General features: G+C 41.9%; 1 protein-coding gene across 1 annotated transcript; it reads left to right on the top strand.

Annotated features, from left to right (window-relative positions):
• The first annotated feature begins 515 nt into the window (after positions 1 to 515).
• LOC138200815 (WD repeat, SAM and U-box domain-containing protein 1-like) lies at positions 516 to 18432 on the top strand. Its single transcript, XM_069153718.1, has 12 exons — positions 516 to 1088; positions 2465 to 2652; positions 2821 to 2910; positions 6217 to 6303; positions 7920 to 8013; positions 8458 to 8491; positions 8651 to 8691; positions 9060 to 9160; positions 9689 to 9718; positions 12687 to 12866; positions 17845 to 17979; positions 18087 to 18432. The coding sequence occupies exons 1-12, from the start codon at positions 1021 to 1023 to the stop codon at positions 18236 to 18238; spliced, it is 1200 nt and encodes a 399-aa protein (XP_069009819.1). The 5' UTR covers positions 516 to 1020; the 3' UTR covers positions 18239 to 18432.
• Positions 18433 to 19272: the final 840 nt, after the last annotated feature.

Below are 19272 nucleotides of genomic sequence, written 5' to 3'. Positions count from 1 at the left end.
GTTGAATACTAAACCACTAAAGTAAAATGGTTCAGAGTGAGAATTGTTTGATTTCATTTAGTCTTAGTCATAAAATGTAAGACGTTAAGTGCATTTACTCAAGAACTGAAGTACAGTGTTTGAATAATTAATTGTACTTCACTTGAGTACTTCCAGCTGTTCCTAACTAACCAACTTACTTATCAAGTAGTTAAAATCATTTCATGTTTCAACATACTTTCATAAAAAATGTTTGTCCACAAATGTATTAAAATCCGTGTGAGGGCTTCACTTTTGCCAAGATAACCTGTCCACCTGACAGGTGTCACATCAAGCTGCTCATTCAACAGCATGATTAATACAAAGGAGCGCTTTGGACTGGTCAGAAAATATGCAGTTTATCAAGACTTCTGCTTAATCTGACCAGTTTATTTTGAAAGAACCTCAAACTATTAATGACTTTATTATACAATCGACACCACTCGACTCTGAACGTTGTGTAACAGCAATAACTCGGCGTCACATGGCTGATTACAGCTGACCGTGAAGCACATTTTATGGCTGTGCTGGAAGAGGAAGTCTCGGTCGGTGCTGGAAGAGGAAGTCTCGGTCGGTGCTGGAAGAGGAAGTCTCGGTCGGTGCTGGAAGAAGGAGATCGGTGCTGGAAGAGGAAGTCTCGGTCGGTGCTGGAAGAGGAAGTCTCGGTCGGTGCTGGAAGAGGAAGTCTCGGTCGGTGCTGGAAGAAGGAGGTCGGTGCTGGAAGAGGAAGTCTCGGTCGGTGCTGGAAGAGGAAGTCTCGGTCGGTGCTGGAAGAGGAAGTCTCGGTCGGTGCTGGAAGAGGAGGTCTCGGTCGGTGCTGGAAGAGGAAGTCTCGGTCGGTGCTGTCAGCTTTGGCCAAACGTCAGGCAGCAGAAAGAAGAGGCAGAATAGTCTCATCGGGTGTCAACAGTGAAATATTTGAGCAGTTTGCGCCACCTTGCGAGCGGGCTGCTTCCTCCGCTGAGCCAGCACACAGCTGTCTGTCACAAAATGGTGTCTTGAATGTGCACTCTTCGACACCACACAGACGAGGTCAGCTGCTGCGCCTCCTCTCCGTCTCTCCTGCTCAGGTGATAAAACCCTCCGTGTTTATAACCACGCCGACTTCTCGGAGCTGCCTTTCTCGCCTCTGACGGGTCACGGCTCCGGGGTTCACTGCTGCCGCTTCGGCTCCTGTGGCAGGTGAGGTGACCGGAGACAGGTGAGAGACAGGTGAGGTGACCGGAGACAGGTGAGAGACAGGTGAGGTGACCGGAGACAGGTGAGGTGACCGCAGCGCTGCAGCACCCGGGCCTCCTGCTGGCAGGGGCCAGTGATGGCACCGTGGCTCTCTGGGACTTCCCTACCAAGACACTCCTCAGGTACAGTGTGATCCATGCAGTCAGCAGGAGTTTCCTTCAGGGCCAATTAAGGACCAATTTCCTGCCTAATTCCAGCCTTGGAGTATCAAAGTACTCTTTTTTTTAGGCCTAAAACGTTTGTACTCAGGAGACAACGTGAGTCCTTATTGTTTATTGATAGTTTAATGCTCAAAGCACAGTGAATCTTAATTTGTTATCTTTTAGTTCATCTAATGTGAGGAAAATAGTGGTAAATACCAGCTGTAATTTACACAGATCTCCAAATGTCTTGTTTTATGCAATCTTATTGTGACAAAAGTATCATGTGAGAAGCTGGAGCCAGTAAATGTTCAGTATTTTATTTCAAAAGTAACTGATTATCAAAATAGTTGCTCATCAATTGATCATTTCTGTCAGCAAACTGATTAATCACTTGTTCCACCAGTAAAAAATGTTTGATCAAACTTGACTGCTTGATCAAATGGTTCCAGTTGAGCCTTCATCAGCAGATGAAGTCAGCACACAACTGTCATCAGTTTGATTTCTGAATTTTAATCAGTGCTCAAAAATATGTGACATTTGATTTTTCCAACTGAGCCCCACTTCAATTGAGTGAGGACCATTTTTAGGGCTTTGAAAATACTGTACTTTAACTGGATTTAACTCGATGATCTAATCATCTAGAGAGAGAAAAACATGATTTCAGAAAGACTAGCAGGTTTAACTTCAGGTTACTGCTCTATCAGACTAAAAGGAACTAATCAAAGAGCACAACCAGCGAGACAAACACAAATTCAATAATTCTGTTAAAATAGGCTAATAAGAAAACATTTTTAAGGTTATTTTAATTGTTTTTATTTTAATCCTCTGATTTCACAGAAATTACGTGTGCTCTGTCACAGCTTTTACAAGCAGCCTGAGGCCTGCTGCGTCTTTTAAGACCCTCACAGGTGGTTCAAAGAATCTCAAGGACTCCACAGCCTGAAACTAATTTGTCTGAAAGAACTCGAGCAGGATTAAGTGTTCTACATCAAGTCCTGTTCATACACTTCCTGGTAAACCTTGTGGTCAATAACACAGCTAACCACCAACATTTTCCCCCACAGCCGCTGTGCGGTGAGCGAGGCCAGCGTTGTGGCTTGCTGCTTCCCTCCGTGTGGTCAGCTGTTTGTGACCGGCTGCACCCACGGAGACCTCAAAGTCTGGGATGTGGATGTCAGGCTGCTGCATGCTGAGAAAGACGCCCACGACCTGGGAGTCACCTGCTGCAGCTTCGCTCCCCAGTTCAAAGTTGGTGAGTTCTGAGTGTTTAAAGGATTATTTCACTCAAAAAAGACCTATTCCCTCTAATATTCAGTTGTGACTAGTGTCACCTTGATACGCACATAGTTTGGTTTTAGTCTGCTGAGGTTTGGAGATATTTTGCTGTTAAGAAATTCTGCACCTTTCATCTGAAATTCAGGTAGGACTGAAATTAAAACTGCAAGCGGTGATGTACGGGCCCTCGCACTCCCTTGCGCCGCCTCCCCGAAGCCGTCTTCTCGCAAAACAGGTAGATAACGTATCGTCTCACCACGCCGGATGTATGTCACACGTTTCGTGATGTTTCAAACATCCCTTGACCTTAAACATCAACTTCCTGTGTCACGGCGAGCGAGTTATTTTTCTTTTCTACATTTCTAATTTCCCTGCTACTTACAGCTAAATCTGGAATGTGGTCCTCGGCTTCTTCCGCTATCTGTTCCTTTCCTTGCATTTCCTCTCTACACTGCAACTGCTCCAACTCTTGCTGTGGACAGAGCTCGCACCAGGAATCCTCTCTAACACCCTCACTATGCCTTTATTGCATGTTTGTCTGATTTATATGACTTTTAAACATTTTCCTGAAGAAAGCACAGTGGTGCGGTGGTTTTATGACTTTTTGATCATATTTCAGACGACATGCCTTCCGTTTAAATTATGTCAGGCAACACAATAGTGCAGTTGTCAGCGTTGTCGTCTCACAGTCTAAAGGTCAGTGGTTCGATCCCCGCCTAAGACTTCCTAAGTGGAATTTGCATGTTCCTGCATAAATAATAAGTAAATTAAAGTATGGATGACTAACTTATGCATGTTATCGTGCATATAGTCCATGATGTAAAACAAACATCATGTAGTCATAATTGTGACAAAGTCACACTCCAAGCAAGAACATTCAATCCTCTACAGACAGAGTTCCACGCCCCTGATCGAACCGAGTACTTCCTGATTGTGAGATGACAACGCTAGCAACTGCAAAGTTGTGCTGCCTTTGTTGCATGTTTGTCTGACTTGTATAACTTTTAAACATTTTCTTGAAGAAAGCACAGTGGTGCGGTGGTTAGTGTTGTTGCCTCCCAGTCAGAAGGTTCCAGGTTCAATTCTTGCCCTTTACATGGCTTTTCATCTAGGATGTTAATGTCATCCTTTCCCTGGTGAGTCTCGAACCTGGAACCTTCTGAATGGGAGGCAACAACACCAACCACTGCACCGTAGATCACTCTTCTTTAACATGTTTAAAAGTTATATAAGTCATATAAGTCAGACAAGCATGCAATAGAGTCATCAAGAATGTTGAAGTTCCAAACCAGCGTTGTCATCTCACAATCAGGAGCTTCTGGGCTCGATATGGGGTCTGGAACTTAGTGTGGAGGATTGCATGTTCTTGCTTGAATGTAATGTTTTACATTATGGACATGCATAAGTTAGTCATACATATTATGGACAACAAACATTACTTTCAGGTCATTAGTTTTGCAGGAATAAGGAATTCACATTGAAAGTCGCAGGCGGGAATCGAACCCAGGACCTTTCGACTGAGCGACAACAACTCTGACAGCTGCACCACTGTTAGCTTCCATAACTTGAACGGAAGTCAGACTTATAGCATGTCGTCAGAAATTTGAAGGAGATATATCATGCTCTGGTGTGACTTTTTTTTTTAATCATATTTCAGGCGACATGCTATAATATGACTTTTTCCATATTTTAGACATGTTATCGTAAGACTTTTTTCTGACTTTTTGGAGTATGACCTTTTTCTGAACTGACATGCCTCAAGTTACTTCTCACTGAAGCAACTCAACCAGTACACAATGAAAAAAAAAGTCTCTTTTGGTTTGTGGCTTACCCTTACAGGGACTCGCCTTAGGAGATCTCGCCCTCTGTGAACCTCGTGTGTTGTGTTACCTCGGCGGGTAAACGGTGAACCTCGTGTGTTTTGTGTTACCTCGGCGGGTAAACGGTGAACCATGTGTGTTGTGTTACCTCGGCGGGTAAACCGTGAACCATGTGTGTTGTATTACCTCGGCGGGGCTCGAACCCGTGTCTTCATGAGGTCGTTTCCAGCTGGGAGTCGGCGTCGTAGACCGCAGGACTATCTTCGGCGCTGCAGAAAGAGACGTGGCAGGAGAAAGTGTACCACGGAGTTCACTCAGAGCTTCCAGAGACTCAGTCGACAGTCTGGTTAACTAAACAGATAAAAGATTCTCCTTCACCAAGGTTGATATTCATGGTTCAGATTCCAGCTGTTGATGGTGATTCAACTTTTAGTGAAGTTGAAACGTTTGGAGAAATTGAAAAAGTTTTGCATTCACAACACATTACAGGAAGATATTTAATATCACTGCAGACCACATGAGAGCCACGTGAGACTTTTATTTGTTTTCATATTTCGGACAACGTACATACATATAGTATGACACAGTGGTGCACTGGTTAGAGCAGTTGCCTCACAGTGAGAAGTAACTTGAGGCATGCATGCATCAGAAAAAGGTCATACTCCAAAAAGTGATAAAGTCATCCAAAATATTCAAAGAAAAGTCAAACTATAGCATGTCGTCCAAAAAGTGACCCAAAATTTATTTTTGTATAGAGTATATTGTATATTGTATATTGTATAGAGGATAGAGTATATTGTATATAGTATATTGTAAATAGTATTTTGTATATAGTATATTGCATAGAGTATATAGTACATAGTATATAATATATAGTATATTGTATATAGTATATAATGTATAGTATATAGTATATAATATATAATATATAGTATAATCAGGGCGATGCAGCTAAGTTTGATGTTTGGCCGTGACACAGGAAGTTGATGTTTAAGGTCAAACGATGCTCCGAACCTCATGAAACTTCAGGCACCAACTTTCATGAGTTTTTGAAGATGTTAAAGCTGCCAAAAAAAGCCAATTTTTTTTTAAGAAGAATAAGGAACGAGATTGAGAAAAAAATGTAAACTGCAAGCGTGAATATGTGGAGCTTGGCGTGCTGCACGTCAGAGAACCGGAGGCTCCGACCCGCTGGATCCCCGACGTGCAGCGTGCGAGGCCCGCAGAGCGCTGCTTGCAGTTTTCATTATTTTTTACTGTTGTATGGCCTTTCTTTTACGAAATTATAGTAATTGTAAAAACAAAATGATCTGCAGATTCATAGATTGAGAACACAGTGTGGTGACATACGTAATAGTCTTCTTTGAGACTATTTCTTCAGTATAAGTGGTTCTAACAGTGTAATTTGGTGTAAACCAATCCTTAAGATTGTAACAGAAAAGCAGTTTTGGTTTTCTTTTTGCTCACCTTTTCCAAAACATAAATTCATCCTGCAACGATAAAACTTACATTTGTTGTCTTTGACTGTTTACAGTTTAAAAACTATCTACATCTATTCCTAGACTTCAATATCTGGCACTAATAAAAATGTAAAAGATGCTTGCCACATGTTGTTCCACTTCTCAAACAGAATGTCAGATCACATTTATCTTGTGTTCCTTCTGGTCTCAGTGAAGCACAAACATTCAGAAAAAGGCGATGTGGCTTCTTTTGTTCTGCAGGCGGCTGCTGTGTGGAGCTTCGACTGGCCTCCTGTGGACAGGACAGCCAGCTGAAGATATGGATTGTTTCCCAGCGTGAAGGGGCAGGTAGGCCGACCTCTGCTGACCTCTGCTGACCTCTGCTGACCTCTGCCAAAAGCTCCCTCACTCCATGGAGAGAGAGAGAGAGACAGAGAGAGAGAGAGACAGAGAGAGACAGAGAGACAGAGAGAGAGAGAGAGAGAGACAGAGAGAGACAGAGAGACAGAGAGAGAGAGAGACAGAGAGAGACAGAGAGAGAGAGAGAGAGAATTTTATTAGTGTGGAGTAAAAAAATCAGCTGCAGACTGACTCATTAATAATGGATCACTTTAAGACATTGCTGAAATACAGCTCTGGCAGCAGAGGTGTGTGTGTGTGTGTGTGTGTGTGTGTGTGTGTGTGTGTGTGTGTGTGTGTGTGTGTGTGTGTGTGTGTGTGTGTGTGTGTGTGTGTGTGTGTGTTGGAGTGAAATCAGGTGCATACATCCTGTGTGACATTTATATCTCGTACCACCGGCTGCAGAGCGAGGACATTTTCTGTGTTCAAAGGTTGCGTAACCAGGCGACAGAAGACTGTATCTGTGTTATGTCTGTCAACATACCATGTTGTTAGTTCCTTAGATGTGTTGCCGTGGTAACGGCCATTCCTGGGGAGGATTTGATGTGTCCCTCATGGTGACCCAAGTCCATGGAGATTTTTTTTTCAATCTTTGCTCAGCTTGCAGAATGGCCTCTGAACAATATTTCATTTCTTTAGAATGTAACTTCTCAGATGTGGAGGAGACTGCAGCAGGCTTGTTTGTGAAGCATACATTTATCTTGTCTTTGCAAGAGGACTGCATGCTTGAACCCCTCTTCCACTGTTATATGCAGAAGAGACTCAACTGGAGGCGATTCAGGGAAGCAGAGGGAACAATTTTCTAGCTGAGATTGCTGTCGATATAGAATTTATTTTCTACTCCCTGCTTGTGTACAAGCTCTATATTGTGTTTTCATGTCTCTATCCAAAGGAAATGTCCTCATGTCAGGTCTGACTTGTTCCTCTGTTTTATCAACAGATGTTTAAATGTTGTCAGTTTGGAAGTTTTCCCTCCACCTCACCCATCAGCACGTTGACACCTCCCATCCACACGTCACGTTTGTTCATTTTGATCTCTCAGGTGTACATTTGAATTTTGTCAGGTTTCACCATGCGGTACTGTGTTCTGTTCTCCTAACTTCAACTGTGCTGCTGTTTCAAATCAGTCACAAAACTGCATGCAAATAACAAACTATCCTCCCACTGAAAACAGGAGGGAGGTTTCATTTGATATCTGTGTGTTTATAGGCTGATGATTTAAAATGCACACACAGTCCCGTTTAGTTTTTAGCTCATAAAATGAATGCAGTGTTCATAGTCTCACATTTATTGGCAAAAATGATATCTTTTGTTTTCAAGCAGCTGTCAGCAGGTGGCACGGCTGCAAGAGAGAAGGCAGTTACTGGTAGCTGAAAAGGCTGAACTGTTTGTTCATTTATTTATTTATTAGACTAAATCCTAGTATTTTTGGTTTACTTCAGGGGGTCCAAAACGTATCTAATTAAGATATAGATTTACTTTAATGTGTGTGTGTGTGTGTGTGTGTGTGTGTGTGTGTGTGTGTGTGTGTGTGTGTGTGTGTGTGTGTGTGTGTGGACCCCCAGTCTGCACCATGAAGCTGCTTCACTCTCTCACTGGCCAGTCGGCTCCAGTCCTGTCTTGTGGCTTCTCTTCTGATGGACAGCTGGTCGTCTCGGGGTAACACACTCAATCACACGCACTCTCCTTCTCACAAACATCTGTGAGAAGAACCAATAAATACCTCCCACTTTGGCAACCGACTATTGATTTATTTTGTGCCCGTCAGATCCTGTTTTGTGATGTCATTTGTTTTATTATGTGCTGTGAAATGATTTGCTCGTTCGGGACGAATTACGTTTCCCATTAATCTCCCCTACGTCTTTAATCCTTGTGCACTGCAAACAGCAGATGCCACTGCTGAGCATTGATCCTGCTGTTCTCTCAGTCGGCCACTGGAGGAGTGTGTTTGGTTATAGTTTAGCTTCTGTTGTGTCCTTCTGCTGTTCCTGGCTTGAATTCAAACATCCTGAAGGTTATTAATCTTATTTAATGTTATTCTATAATGTAAATGCATATGGATTCTGCAAATGAAGATGACTCTGTACTCTGATTATTCTACAGCTCGGTGGATAAAAGTGTTGCAGTATATGATGCGGTGAGTGAAGCACAAACACACTTCCAACATGAATGGTTGTTTTTGTGTGATGCTTCACTTTAAGTGTGTCTGAGACGATTCCTAACCGATGATTCAAACTACAAGCAGAGAGGCCAAACATTCCCGTTTTGTCGATGTTTGTTTGTACTTTGTTTCCAGACCCTGGGAACGCTGCTCCACACCATCAAACACCACGACGGGTAAAAGACCTGAGCTCCCGTCGCAGTGCAATCTCTGCAGTGTGTTTTAGATCTAAATGTGAATTTTGAGGTTTTTTTTTTCTATTTTGATTAGTTTTGATTGATTAGTCTGGGTGCAGTGATGCAACAGTACATTTACAGCCCTGCTTTCTGCACAGTCATTGATGTGGCACCACAGGTACGAACCAGCAGAGTGCCTTGAAGTGCATGAAAGGATTTAAGATGCTGCATGATCCATAAGACTGGACTTTTTCACATTATTTTTTGTTTTAGGGGAATGTGGCTTTTAAGGCCAATCTCTTCCTGTGCTGGTTTCAGTCTGTCGCACACATCTTTAACATTCCTGCTCCTCTTCCTCCTTCCTGCAGGTATGTGACTGCTGTTGCTCTGTCTCCCACCTTTCCCTGGATTGCAACTGGCTCCACGGACAGATCGGTGAACGTGTGGAGAATAGAAGACGCTACAGCGGGTAAATACTCGGCGCCTACAAATGCACAAACACGTTTCAAACGGACTGTTACCAGCGCTTCAAAGCCCAGAAGCCATTTGTAGCGCTGAAGCCTCCCAAAAGAGTGTTTGAGGAGATATCCAGCCAGAGAAGCTTCTGTGTTGCTGTCTGGCTGCAGTGTCCAGAGGAGGAATTGAGATTGATGTTTATTATTGCAGCAGTGGAAACGACCACCGAGCCTCAGAGAGCGTTTGTTAGGGAGGTAAATGCTCCTTAAGACATTAAGAAAAAGTCCCAACCCAACATGAAAGAACTCATTTTGAATGCTAAATGAAAAGGAGCAATCGTGAGACATCTGGAGGCTCGAAGCTTCACCAGTGCAGCTCCCTCATCTGCCATTAGTCTGGTTCATGTCGACAAAGCAAACTATGAAGATCTGCCTATTTTGTTCATGCCTCCACCTCTTTCTCTCTGTGTGTCTCCCCTTTAATCTGGTTTCTTTCTTTCGTTTCACACTTTAAACTTATTCCCTTTTATGTTTTTCTGCAGCAGTTGAATCAAAGCAGACACCCTGTCGAGGTAAATGAACACATCACTCTTGTTTTGCCCTCAGAAATCTTCAGCCAGTCACAGTTATGCTTTGAGCTTGAAGCAATGCTGTTTTATTTGAATTCTTTGTGTCTTGTGTGACTGCTTCAGTGTCATGTGCAGGTGTTTTAATAATTTCATGTCTGGGTTCACTGAAAATAGCCTTTCTATCGTTGTGCTGCACTGTTTTATCTGTTTGTGATTGAATGCTTCTCTTGTGATTTTTGTTTGTCGTGCATTTATTATGTATATTGTGCTGTGTGACCCAAATCAGGTGTAGCAAATGGGGATCCAAAAGCAATGAATGAAATGAAATAACGACTGTCTGTCTTGAAAGGATAAGGCTGGCATTAGTCAGGATTTTTTTTAATGTCAGCGAGTCCCATGAAACGGAACAAAAGCAGCAATTGTATTGGTCCGTTGCTCAAATCTTTCCCCTAAACCCAGCTGTTCGTCATAGAAGAGGCTCAACATTTTTTAGCCATAGTAGACTGTAAAATGTACTTTGGTTTATGAGCAAATACCTTTAAAACTAATGACAATCCCATCAGCTTCATCCTGTGTAGCTAATATTCTTAACTTGGAGAGGGAACATGGTAAACAATATTTCAGCTAAATATTATCAGTGAGAGCATGTTAGTGTGCTGATGTGGCGGCTGTGACTCAGATGGTAGACCAGGTTTCCACCCATCATAAGAGTAGTGATTTGATTTCCAAGTCCTTTGGTCCACATGCCAAAATGAACACTGAACCCCAAGTTACAAGTGAAGGCCATTTACCATTAATGTTGGCAAAGCACATCGCTGTGTACTCACAAAGCAAGTCTATTTGTACAGCAAGGCATTTCAGAGTGCTTTATAAAAGACATTAAGACAAGATAGTCAAGAAACATGAGGGAATAAAAAACCCTGAAAGAGAACTGAAAAATAAAAAGATAAAAATATGCTATTCTGCCGTTTATGTTGCCAAATGTCACCTGTGTGTGCATGTTTAAACTGTCAGTGTCCCAAATCCATGCAGCACACAGGAGCCTGCGTAATACAAACTAATCACTTTACTGTTGCAGTTAGTTCATACAATAATTAACAAACCTTGTTGTTTATTACTGAACAGTGTGCAAGCTGATTTTTGGACGCCATGGGAAGTTAAACTTCACAAAATACGTATCTGATGACTCCTTTTTGTTCTTCATCATCTTTCCGGAGCCGTTTCACCACCATTCTTTCTTGAAGAAAGGTTGCTTTATAAACCTAAAGTAATCATTTAATCAACTCAGACCAGAGTAATTAGTGGGTTGTCTGCATTTCACTATTCTGAGCAGCAGATTCATTTGCATTCAGCGAGCTCGTGAGAATCTACAGGAGGACTGACTGAAAATACACTATTACCAAAACATTATGCTTTTGTAGTTTTTGGTCCACAACGAGGTTCCACGGCACAGAGAAATATGTCATCAGCATTTGGCTATGAAAGCAAAACTTATTACTGGGGTCAGTTCATTGTTGGTTTTGGTCTTTTCATGGGATTTGTTGACAGTGAGAAAAAATAGACGATCACCAGCCTTATCCTTTAAGCTGTGAAGAATGGAGATGACGAAAAGGGCTTCATATGTGCATCTGTCCAAGTAATTAAGCAGTGCAGTCTGAGCTGTCCCAGACTGCCGTGAAGCGCTGAGGTTTCATGCTTTTGGCACAGCGTTTGCATGACTCAGCCTCCTAGACTGAGAGACTCCAGACGCTATCAGCCATGGCTGCAGAGGAGGTGGTGTTACTCTGCTCAAGTGAATGTTTCCACTGAGTGTAAATGTGTTCGGAGCGGGAATTCTTCTTGGAGAGTTTTACTCTTGCAAAAAAGAAAATTGTCTCTTTCACAGCTGGCATTTCGATTTGTCACCGTAGAGAAAGCACAGGTGTATTAAAGACGGCTGCAATCCACATAGAGGAGGTCCTGCTTTTGTACACGCTGGTTCACTGTCACGGCTTACTGGGACACTGAATGGCTTACTGGGACACTGAATGGCTTACTGGGACACTGAATGGAACGGAGCCATCCTTTATTATTTTCCTATTGTGACAAGTCAAAATGTCTGCTGTGAAAAAGGATCTATGGAAGGTTTAGTTTTAGCTCAAATATTCAACAATCTTCTGCAGACAAATTCAAATCCTATTCAGAAATGCCAGTTTATCGATGAACAGCAGCCTGATTGGATCAATATGCAGTTCAGACATGTTTTAATGGAGTTTTCCAAGATCATAATGTTATCTGGAAGAAAATTTGAACTGAATATTTTTCAGCCTAGCAGAGGTCATCAAGAGGTGTGTGTGTGTGTGTGTGTGTGCGTGCGTGTGCGTGTGCGTGTGCGTGTGTGTGGAGGGGGGGTTGGAGGGTTAGTGTGGTAATGAGCTACACCTCCTAACCCTCCGGGTTATCTGTCACAAGGCTAATGATCGGCGATGGGAACGCTGAGGCTGCTGTGAGGACTCATTAACGGGACCAACACACAACAGGCCAGTTTGTCTGCGCTGTTTGTGATGAATGACGGCCGCTCACTCGCGCAGCAACGTGGAGGTTGATGAGCCGCATGCTGGCACGGACTGAAATAACACAACCCCCGGCTTCATTTTCTTTCCCGTAGTAGATTACACGCTTGCATGTGAAGTCAGGTGTGTGTGTACTTGTTTTCCTCTTGTAGTATCACTGTGTTCACAGAGTCACTTGTGGGGACCAGTGTTCAGTGAATTATAGTAAGAAGACTTAGTTCAATGTTAAAGTCAACGTCCTCTCAAGTGATGGAAACGCTACCATGTGTGTGGTTTGCACATGAAAGTAATTATCACTCCCACATCACCACAGAGGGAATGCTTCCTTTTCTGTGGAGTCTGAGGGGAAATTGGTTTGTTGCAGGATTCGGGGGCAAAACAGCAGAACATTTCTTCCCTTCCTGTTGTGTGTTTTGCAGGAAGGAAGTTGCCGGGTCACTTCAGGCTGCTGCTGCTTGCTGATTGGTCAGAGGAGGATGTGCAGACTTGGCTGAATGAGGAGGGACTTGAGGAGCTTGTCAGTATCTTTAAAGCCAACAACATGGATGGACCAGAGCTTATCCAGCTGAACAAGGAAACAGCGACTGAGCTGGGAATTGGTGAGGATGGAAGATAAAACAGTCACGTACATTATAGTGTACAGTATGCTCACAGGCAAATTGGGATTCAGTGTTTTTGTGGGGATTTATTCTCTGATCCTAAAACATGACAAGGCGCAATTGGAAAGCAATGATATAAGCTGCTTTCATTGATGCTCTGATTTATTTTTTTTCTCCATAACTCCTCCCAAATCGTGATCTGATTTCGGGACGGGAAGCTGCAGCCTCTCTGTGTGCTTATACAATCACAAATCACACTGAGGACAGTACCCCGCGGGATGACCTTTACGTCACCAACAATGATAATCCCTCCGACAATAAGATTAGTCCATTCAGGATCGTCCAAGGTCACAGTGTGGAAAGTCTCCATCCCAACTGTGACCAGGAAAACCGTAGTCACCAGTGGATTAGCAGCAACAGCACAGTGCAACAGAAAATAATGTGCAAATGTCTGCACCAGTGATGTTTTAGATATTTTTTTTGTAAATACACTAATTCATATTCATGCAGGCATTTAAATTAATATTATCTGTCTATAATGGCCATTTTGACTTTCGCCTGTCATTTCTACATTTAAGATTTCGAATGAAGTAAACAAATGAGACGTATTGTGTTGAGTTTAGTGTTTAGTGAGCTTAAGAAGAGCTTGTAAGTAGATTTTGTTCCTTTCAGACCCGTTGGTTTGTGAAGTTCTGTTTTGAGGCCTCAAATTCAGCATTTTGGCTGTTGCCATCTTGTTTTTTTGGAGCCACAATTGACCATATTTGGACATGCAAGGGAGGGCCAAGTGTTGGATCTGACTGATAACCATAGGCTGTATATACAGGTGGACCTAGCCTCCGAGTCTGAAAGCCAGTGCCTGAAACTGCAATACCACCGAGGTCCACTAGGGGCCGGCTCCAAAAAGCATCTGGCTCTACAGACTCCTATTCAACCTATCCTGCTATGTGATTGGTCTATTTCATCCTGCTTTCCCATTGGTCTATTCTAACCTGCTTTCTGTTTGGTCTATTCTGCTTTCAAACACCCACCCACTGTCTGTTCTGTGAAGCTACGCCACTTTTATGATTTATTTTGTAACTTTTAACCCCGTGGTTTTCAATTTCAAGTTCAATTAATACATTTTAAAAAGACTAGAACTAAAACATGTATGTGATGTGCAGCATGATTATTATCACAGGAAGTTATTACAAATGTTTCATTCTCAACTTGTAATTTTTTCTAATTCCTGTAATTTTACGTAAAAAACTCACTTAAAATTACGCAAATTCCATCCGAATTTTTGAGTCCACTGCAAAATCAAGCATTTTTAATCACAACAATCACCAAAAAACTCCCACCCTCTGTTTCATGTTTACTATACAGGAGTGAAAGCGGTAACCATAGTCAACTTCTTTGATGTCCATCCACCATATGACATACAGACATACAGATGGATCGAAAAACTGTTTCTCACAGTCCCATAGTCTCGTCTAACTCTGAATTTATTTTTTTTTTAAATATAAATAGCTTATTTACCTCTTAGATTTTATGCATCCTCACTGCATAATGAAATACAATATTTGTTTGTTGAAATGACACATTTAGAGGATTCTGCAGTCTTGGTGGAAGAAGATGGTTTTCAAGCTTGTATGTTACCTAAGCACAGTGTTATCTTGAATTCTTACTTAGTTTTGAAGAGAATGTTTGAAGACAGTTTGCATGCTGCATGAATGCCACAATGCCCAGAAATGCAGTAAATATGAGTACTTTGTGCCGAGTGTAATCACGTAACTAGCTGCATCACAATCGCACCCCTAATCACAGTAAGAACGCCCTTTTGGCTGTCGTAGTGTTTGCTTTAATTGGACGGCAGCAGACAGTAACACAACAGTAAAGCCAACTTTCCGCCTGTGTGCTGCTCAGTAATGCAAAGCATGTCTTGTGTGTTTTCCATGCGTTTAGTATGGAGGAAAGCTCTCGTCATTACCACAGATCGAGGACAGATTGCCACATTTTCTGTCCTTTTTGTGCTGTGCGACCAACAACTATCATTTTCCATGCATGCTGTTCGTCTAAATGTGTGCACGTTTATAGACGTGCACTCGCTCACACATGCAGGAGACACACCCACACAGCAAATTAGATTCCAGGACACTTTACTTGATGAAATATTCATGAATCTTTGAGTAAAGGGAGGAAAAAAAAGTTTCTCTCTGATATAATTCAGCGTATCTCTGTTGAGACATCCTCAATCTGCACTTTTTTGAAGCGTTCCATCAAATTACACTGGTTAAAAAATATATTTTCCCATGCATGCAAAAAAATACATCTGCGTGTTTAAACTTTTATGCAGCATTTCAAGGGACCAAATTCGTATTAACAGGGAGCCATAGGCTTTCCTTCTTCAATCTCTACTTCCTGAGTGCAAAATTAAGACACAATATGTCATTTTCTGCCATTAGTGGAGAACGTGGTCCCCTGCGAACAGGAGCTGATTGTGAAGATCTGTTCAGTTATTCTGAGGCTGATTATGTCCTATAAATGGATCAAATATCCTCACAGCAGGGCACCAATACGTCATGGCATATAAGGAAGCACATACATGTTCAAATAATGCTGGAGAGTTCGATTATATTCAAACTGCTACACAGTTATTACACAGCTAAAACAAAACACACTATCGAGAAATTTAAGCCATTTCCAAAGTTAGTATTTAGTTTCCTCGGCACATGTGACTCAATGATGAACCTCAGCACAGCTCAGAAACACTCTTTCTTATTCGCTCATCCAGGATCACAGTGAGGTCATGTCAGAAGTTAACTTTCTGCATTTGGTGAACATTTTGCAAGCAGATTTTTGTATATTTTAGACTGAATATATTCAACGTTAACTAGTTTTAGGCCAACATCTCAATAAAACAGGATTACTTTTTCCCATCAGAAGTTTATACCTGGCAGTGAGCAGAATTGATAGAATTTTGGTGCTTAAGCAATTTTCAGATAAAGAATTGTTAATTTTGGGTTGATGCATTATTTTGACCAAACCATAGAATTATTTGAAAATGCAAACAGATAAAGACGGAGGCTTCCAGTTTAGACTTGTAACACGCCAAAGCGTGTAATACACCCGTCAGTCCACTAGAAGATACCCTGATGGTGTCTGGTTTTGCCTTGCCTAGGCACCGAAAACTACGCGGTTGAGGTTGGAAAAGATCATGGTTTGGGCTGATATAATTAATTTATTGTAATTAATGTTAAGTACATTACGTAAGTTGGGTTATGTAAGTAACTTACATTAAATGCTCTCACAGACTCAAACACCGGTTGTCCAGGTGGAAGTCCCGTGTTGGTTCCATCAACCAATCCAACTGCTCCGAACATGGAAATTTATCACTCTTTGTACTTTCACTCGTGACTTCTTGGATCCTGGTCATACATATATGTTTACTTTCCACGCGTATGCAAGGCCAAACCCGACACTGCCACGCTGCCCTCTAGTGGACTGATGGGTGTATTACAGGCTTTAGTGAGAGACCAGGCCGCCAGTGTTGGAAATAAAATTGTCACAAACTATAGCTGAATATAAAAGTAATAGATAAAGTGTTTTTAAAACTACAAATAATTAAATAGGTAATATTTACATTAAAATGTTTTTTGACTTATTTTTTTATGGTGTTAGGGTTAAATTTGTCTCTGGGAAAATGGTGGTTCATGACTTCAGTATTTCTAAGATATTCTACTCTTGCTACCAGTTTTTAAGAACGAAACCAGTCGACTGTTTACCGAATTGTGTCGTAAAGAGAATTTCTTCCTTTTTTACATGGACGCACCGATAATCGGTTGTAGAGGTCGTCCCTCCATTTCAGCTGGTGCTGAAATTTGCTGCTGATGACAAATTGAAAGGGTGCTGTCAGTCAGAGTCCTGCAGCTGTGTGCGGAGTGATTTTGGACCTGCTGAGAGTATTATTCTGGAGTTGAATAATGAGAGACGTTAGCTTGCCTGAGATGGGAAGCCATTGCCACATAGCAAAGTGTCCGGCTCTTTGTCTCGGCACAGACTGATCGAACCGGATCAAGATTTATTCCTGCTTTTCTTTATTCTGAGAGACCAGAGAGGACAAAGTCAGTCTGTGCAGTTCCCATCACCTTACTGATTCAGTTTCACTGAAAACATTAAAATATGAGAGATTCGAGTTGGTCTTCAATGATAAAATAATCATGATATAATTGACAAAGACCATAAATGAAATGTTAACTGTTGCTTCACTAAGCTTAAAGTGTTACAAGAAATTACAGCGCATTTGATATGCAGTGATGCTTGAAAGTTTGTGAATTATTAATTTCCTAATTCAAATACTTTTGCATAAATATGCCCTAAAAGATCATCAGATTTGCTCACAAGTCCTAAAGGATGGATGAAGAAAACCTAATTAAACAAATGAGACTAAAATGTTCCTTATTAAGAAAATGATCCAACATTACATATCTGTAAATGGTAAAAGTATGTGAACCTTTTAAGGTGAAATTAGTCAGGTGTTTTCAGTCAATGGGATGATAATCAGGTGTGAGTCAGCGAGTAGTTTGTGTGAGAAACCGTCAGCTATCCCAGAGGTGAAGCCGTTCTGTACGGAGGAAGCTAAAACTGCTCCGAGCTGACGAGCTGGACTGATCAACAGTTACTGGAAACGTCTACTTGCAGTTGTTGCCGCACAAGGAGGTCACAAGGAGGTTTGCCGTAAACAAAAGGTTTACATACTTTTGCCACTAAGATACGTAATATTGGATCATTTTCCTCAATACATAAATGACAAAGTATCATAGTTTTGTCTTATTTGTTGGACTGGGCTCTCTTTATTTACTTACGGGACTTGTGTGAAAATCTGATGATGTTTTAGGTCATATTTATGCTGAAATCTAGAAAATGTTCAGGTTTCAAGCACCACTGTAATAAAGCGTTCCCGCTGAACAGGAGCCTGAGCAGCTTGTCTGTTTCTCAGAGTCGGTGGGCCTCCGTGGTCGCCTCCTGAGGAAAGCCGAGGCCCTGACGGCCGAGCAGAGCGGTTCAGAGGCCCCCGATGAATTCCTGTGTCCCATCACCAGAGAGCTGATGAAGGATCCAGTCATCGCTGCGGGTTCGTTGAAAAATGGTTGAAACCAAAACATCATTTATGCCTCCAATACATACAGTGCATTACCTTGGTGTATCTAAGGTGTCATTCACAGTGTGTCTGCTTCACAGATGGGTATTCGTATGAGAGAGAATCTATCGAGAACTGGATCCGAGGCAAGAACAAGACGAGTCCCATGACCAACCTGCCCCTGCAGACCACACTCCTCACCCCCAACAGATCTCTGAAGATGGCAATCACACGATGGAAGTCGAGCCAGTAGACAGCAGCTCATTTTAGCTTCTCTGTCAGAATCCAACTAAACAGGTCCTGAATCATTGCACAGTAATTGCTCATCTTATAACAAGTGCTCTTATTATCACTGAAGTAATTACTATTTTGTTCAGGATGCCACTCCGACAAAATAATCTGAATCCCAGATCTCAGGTAAATAAATGGACCTATTTAGCAAATGTTTGCATACCTGTCAAGCGTAATGCATTTTGTACAGTATATTTGAAGCAGACACTTTGTTTATCTGCTTCAGCCTTGCTTGGTCTCATATGACCGACAGCTTATAGTGGCTGATGTTTCCTAGTTCTATCCCTATAGTCCCAGAAGATGCCCTGAAAGACTGAAAAAAATATTGTTGGAAAACACTTCAAATAAAGCAGACATCATCTTTGGTTCATGGTAAAGCTCCAAGTCATAATTACTGCCCCCGAGGCTGGATGGCAGCCACTGGCACTCGACAGTTTGTGAGTAGCGTAGTTATAGTGGGTGCGTTTCTCACCCACAGCCACAAGGGGGCAACAATGAGCCCACCCAACACTCAAAAACAAATTTTGACAGTTGTGCTTTATGAGTTTTCAAACCACGTTTTTCAATCTTGCGAGGTTAGAGACTGTTCAGTCTGTCAGATGTACATCTGGTGAAATAACGAACGGTAAAAAGCAACTCATCTGGGCGATCACGGGTCAAGGAAAAGCCCATTCAATTTAGGAGTCTATAAACATAGGCCATTTGAGAAATACTATGTCACAATCCACGCTAACCCGCTTTTTTTTTTTTTTAAGATATACGAGGATGGATCAGAAAGTTCTTGGACAGTAGCGTAACGGTGTCATCCACCCTCGTATTGCTGTGCAACTGGGTCCACGATCAGTATTCTCTAATCTTTCACTGCGTTTCTGTTATCTCAGTAGTTTTATTCCAAATATAAAAAGTAAACGCGCTACCTTGAAAAAAATGAAATTCAATGTGCAAATGCCATTTGTGGCCACAGTGGCCTCTGTTTAGAAAAACATCCAACAAACC

Source organism: Embiotoca jacksoni, unplaced genomic scaffold (genome assembly GCF_022577435.1).
Source record: "Embiotoca jacksoni isolate LCO1_2020_lvr unplaced genomic scaffold, fEmbJac1.0.p SCAF_2, whole genome shotgun sequence".
NCBI lineage: Eukaryota > Metazoa > Chordata > Actinopteri > Embiotocidae > Embiotoca > Embiotoca jacksoni.
The sequence above is the reverse complement of the archived record's forward strand: the minus strand, read 5'-3'. Positions and strand labels throughout refer to the sequence as shown.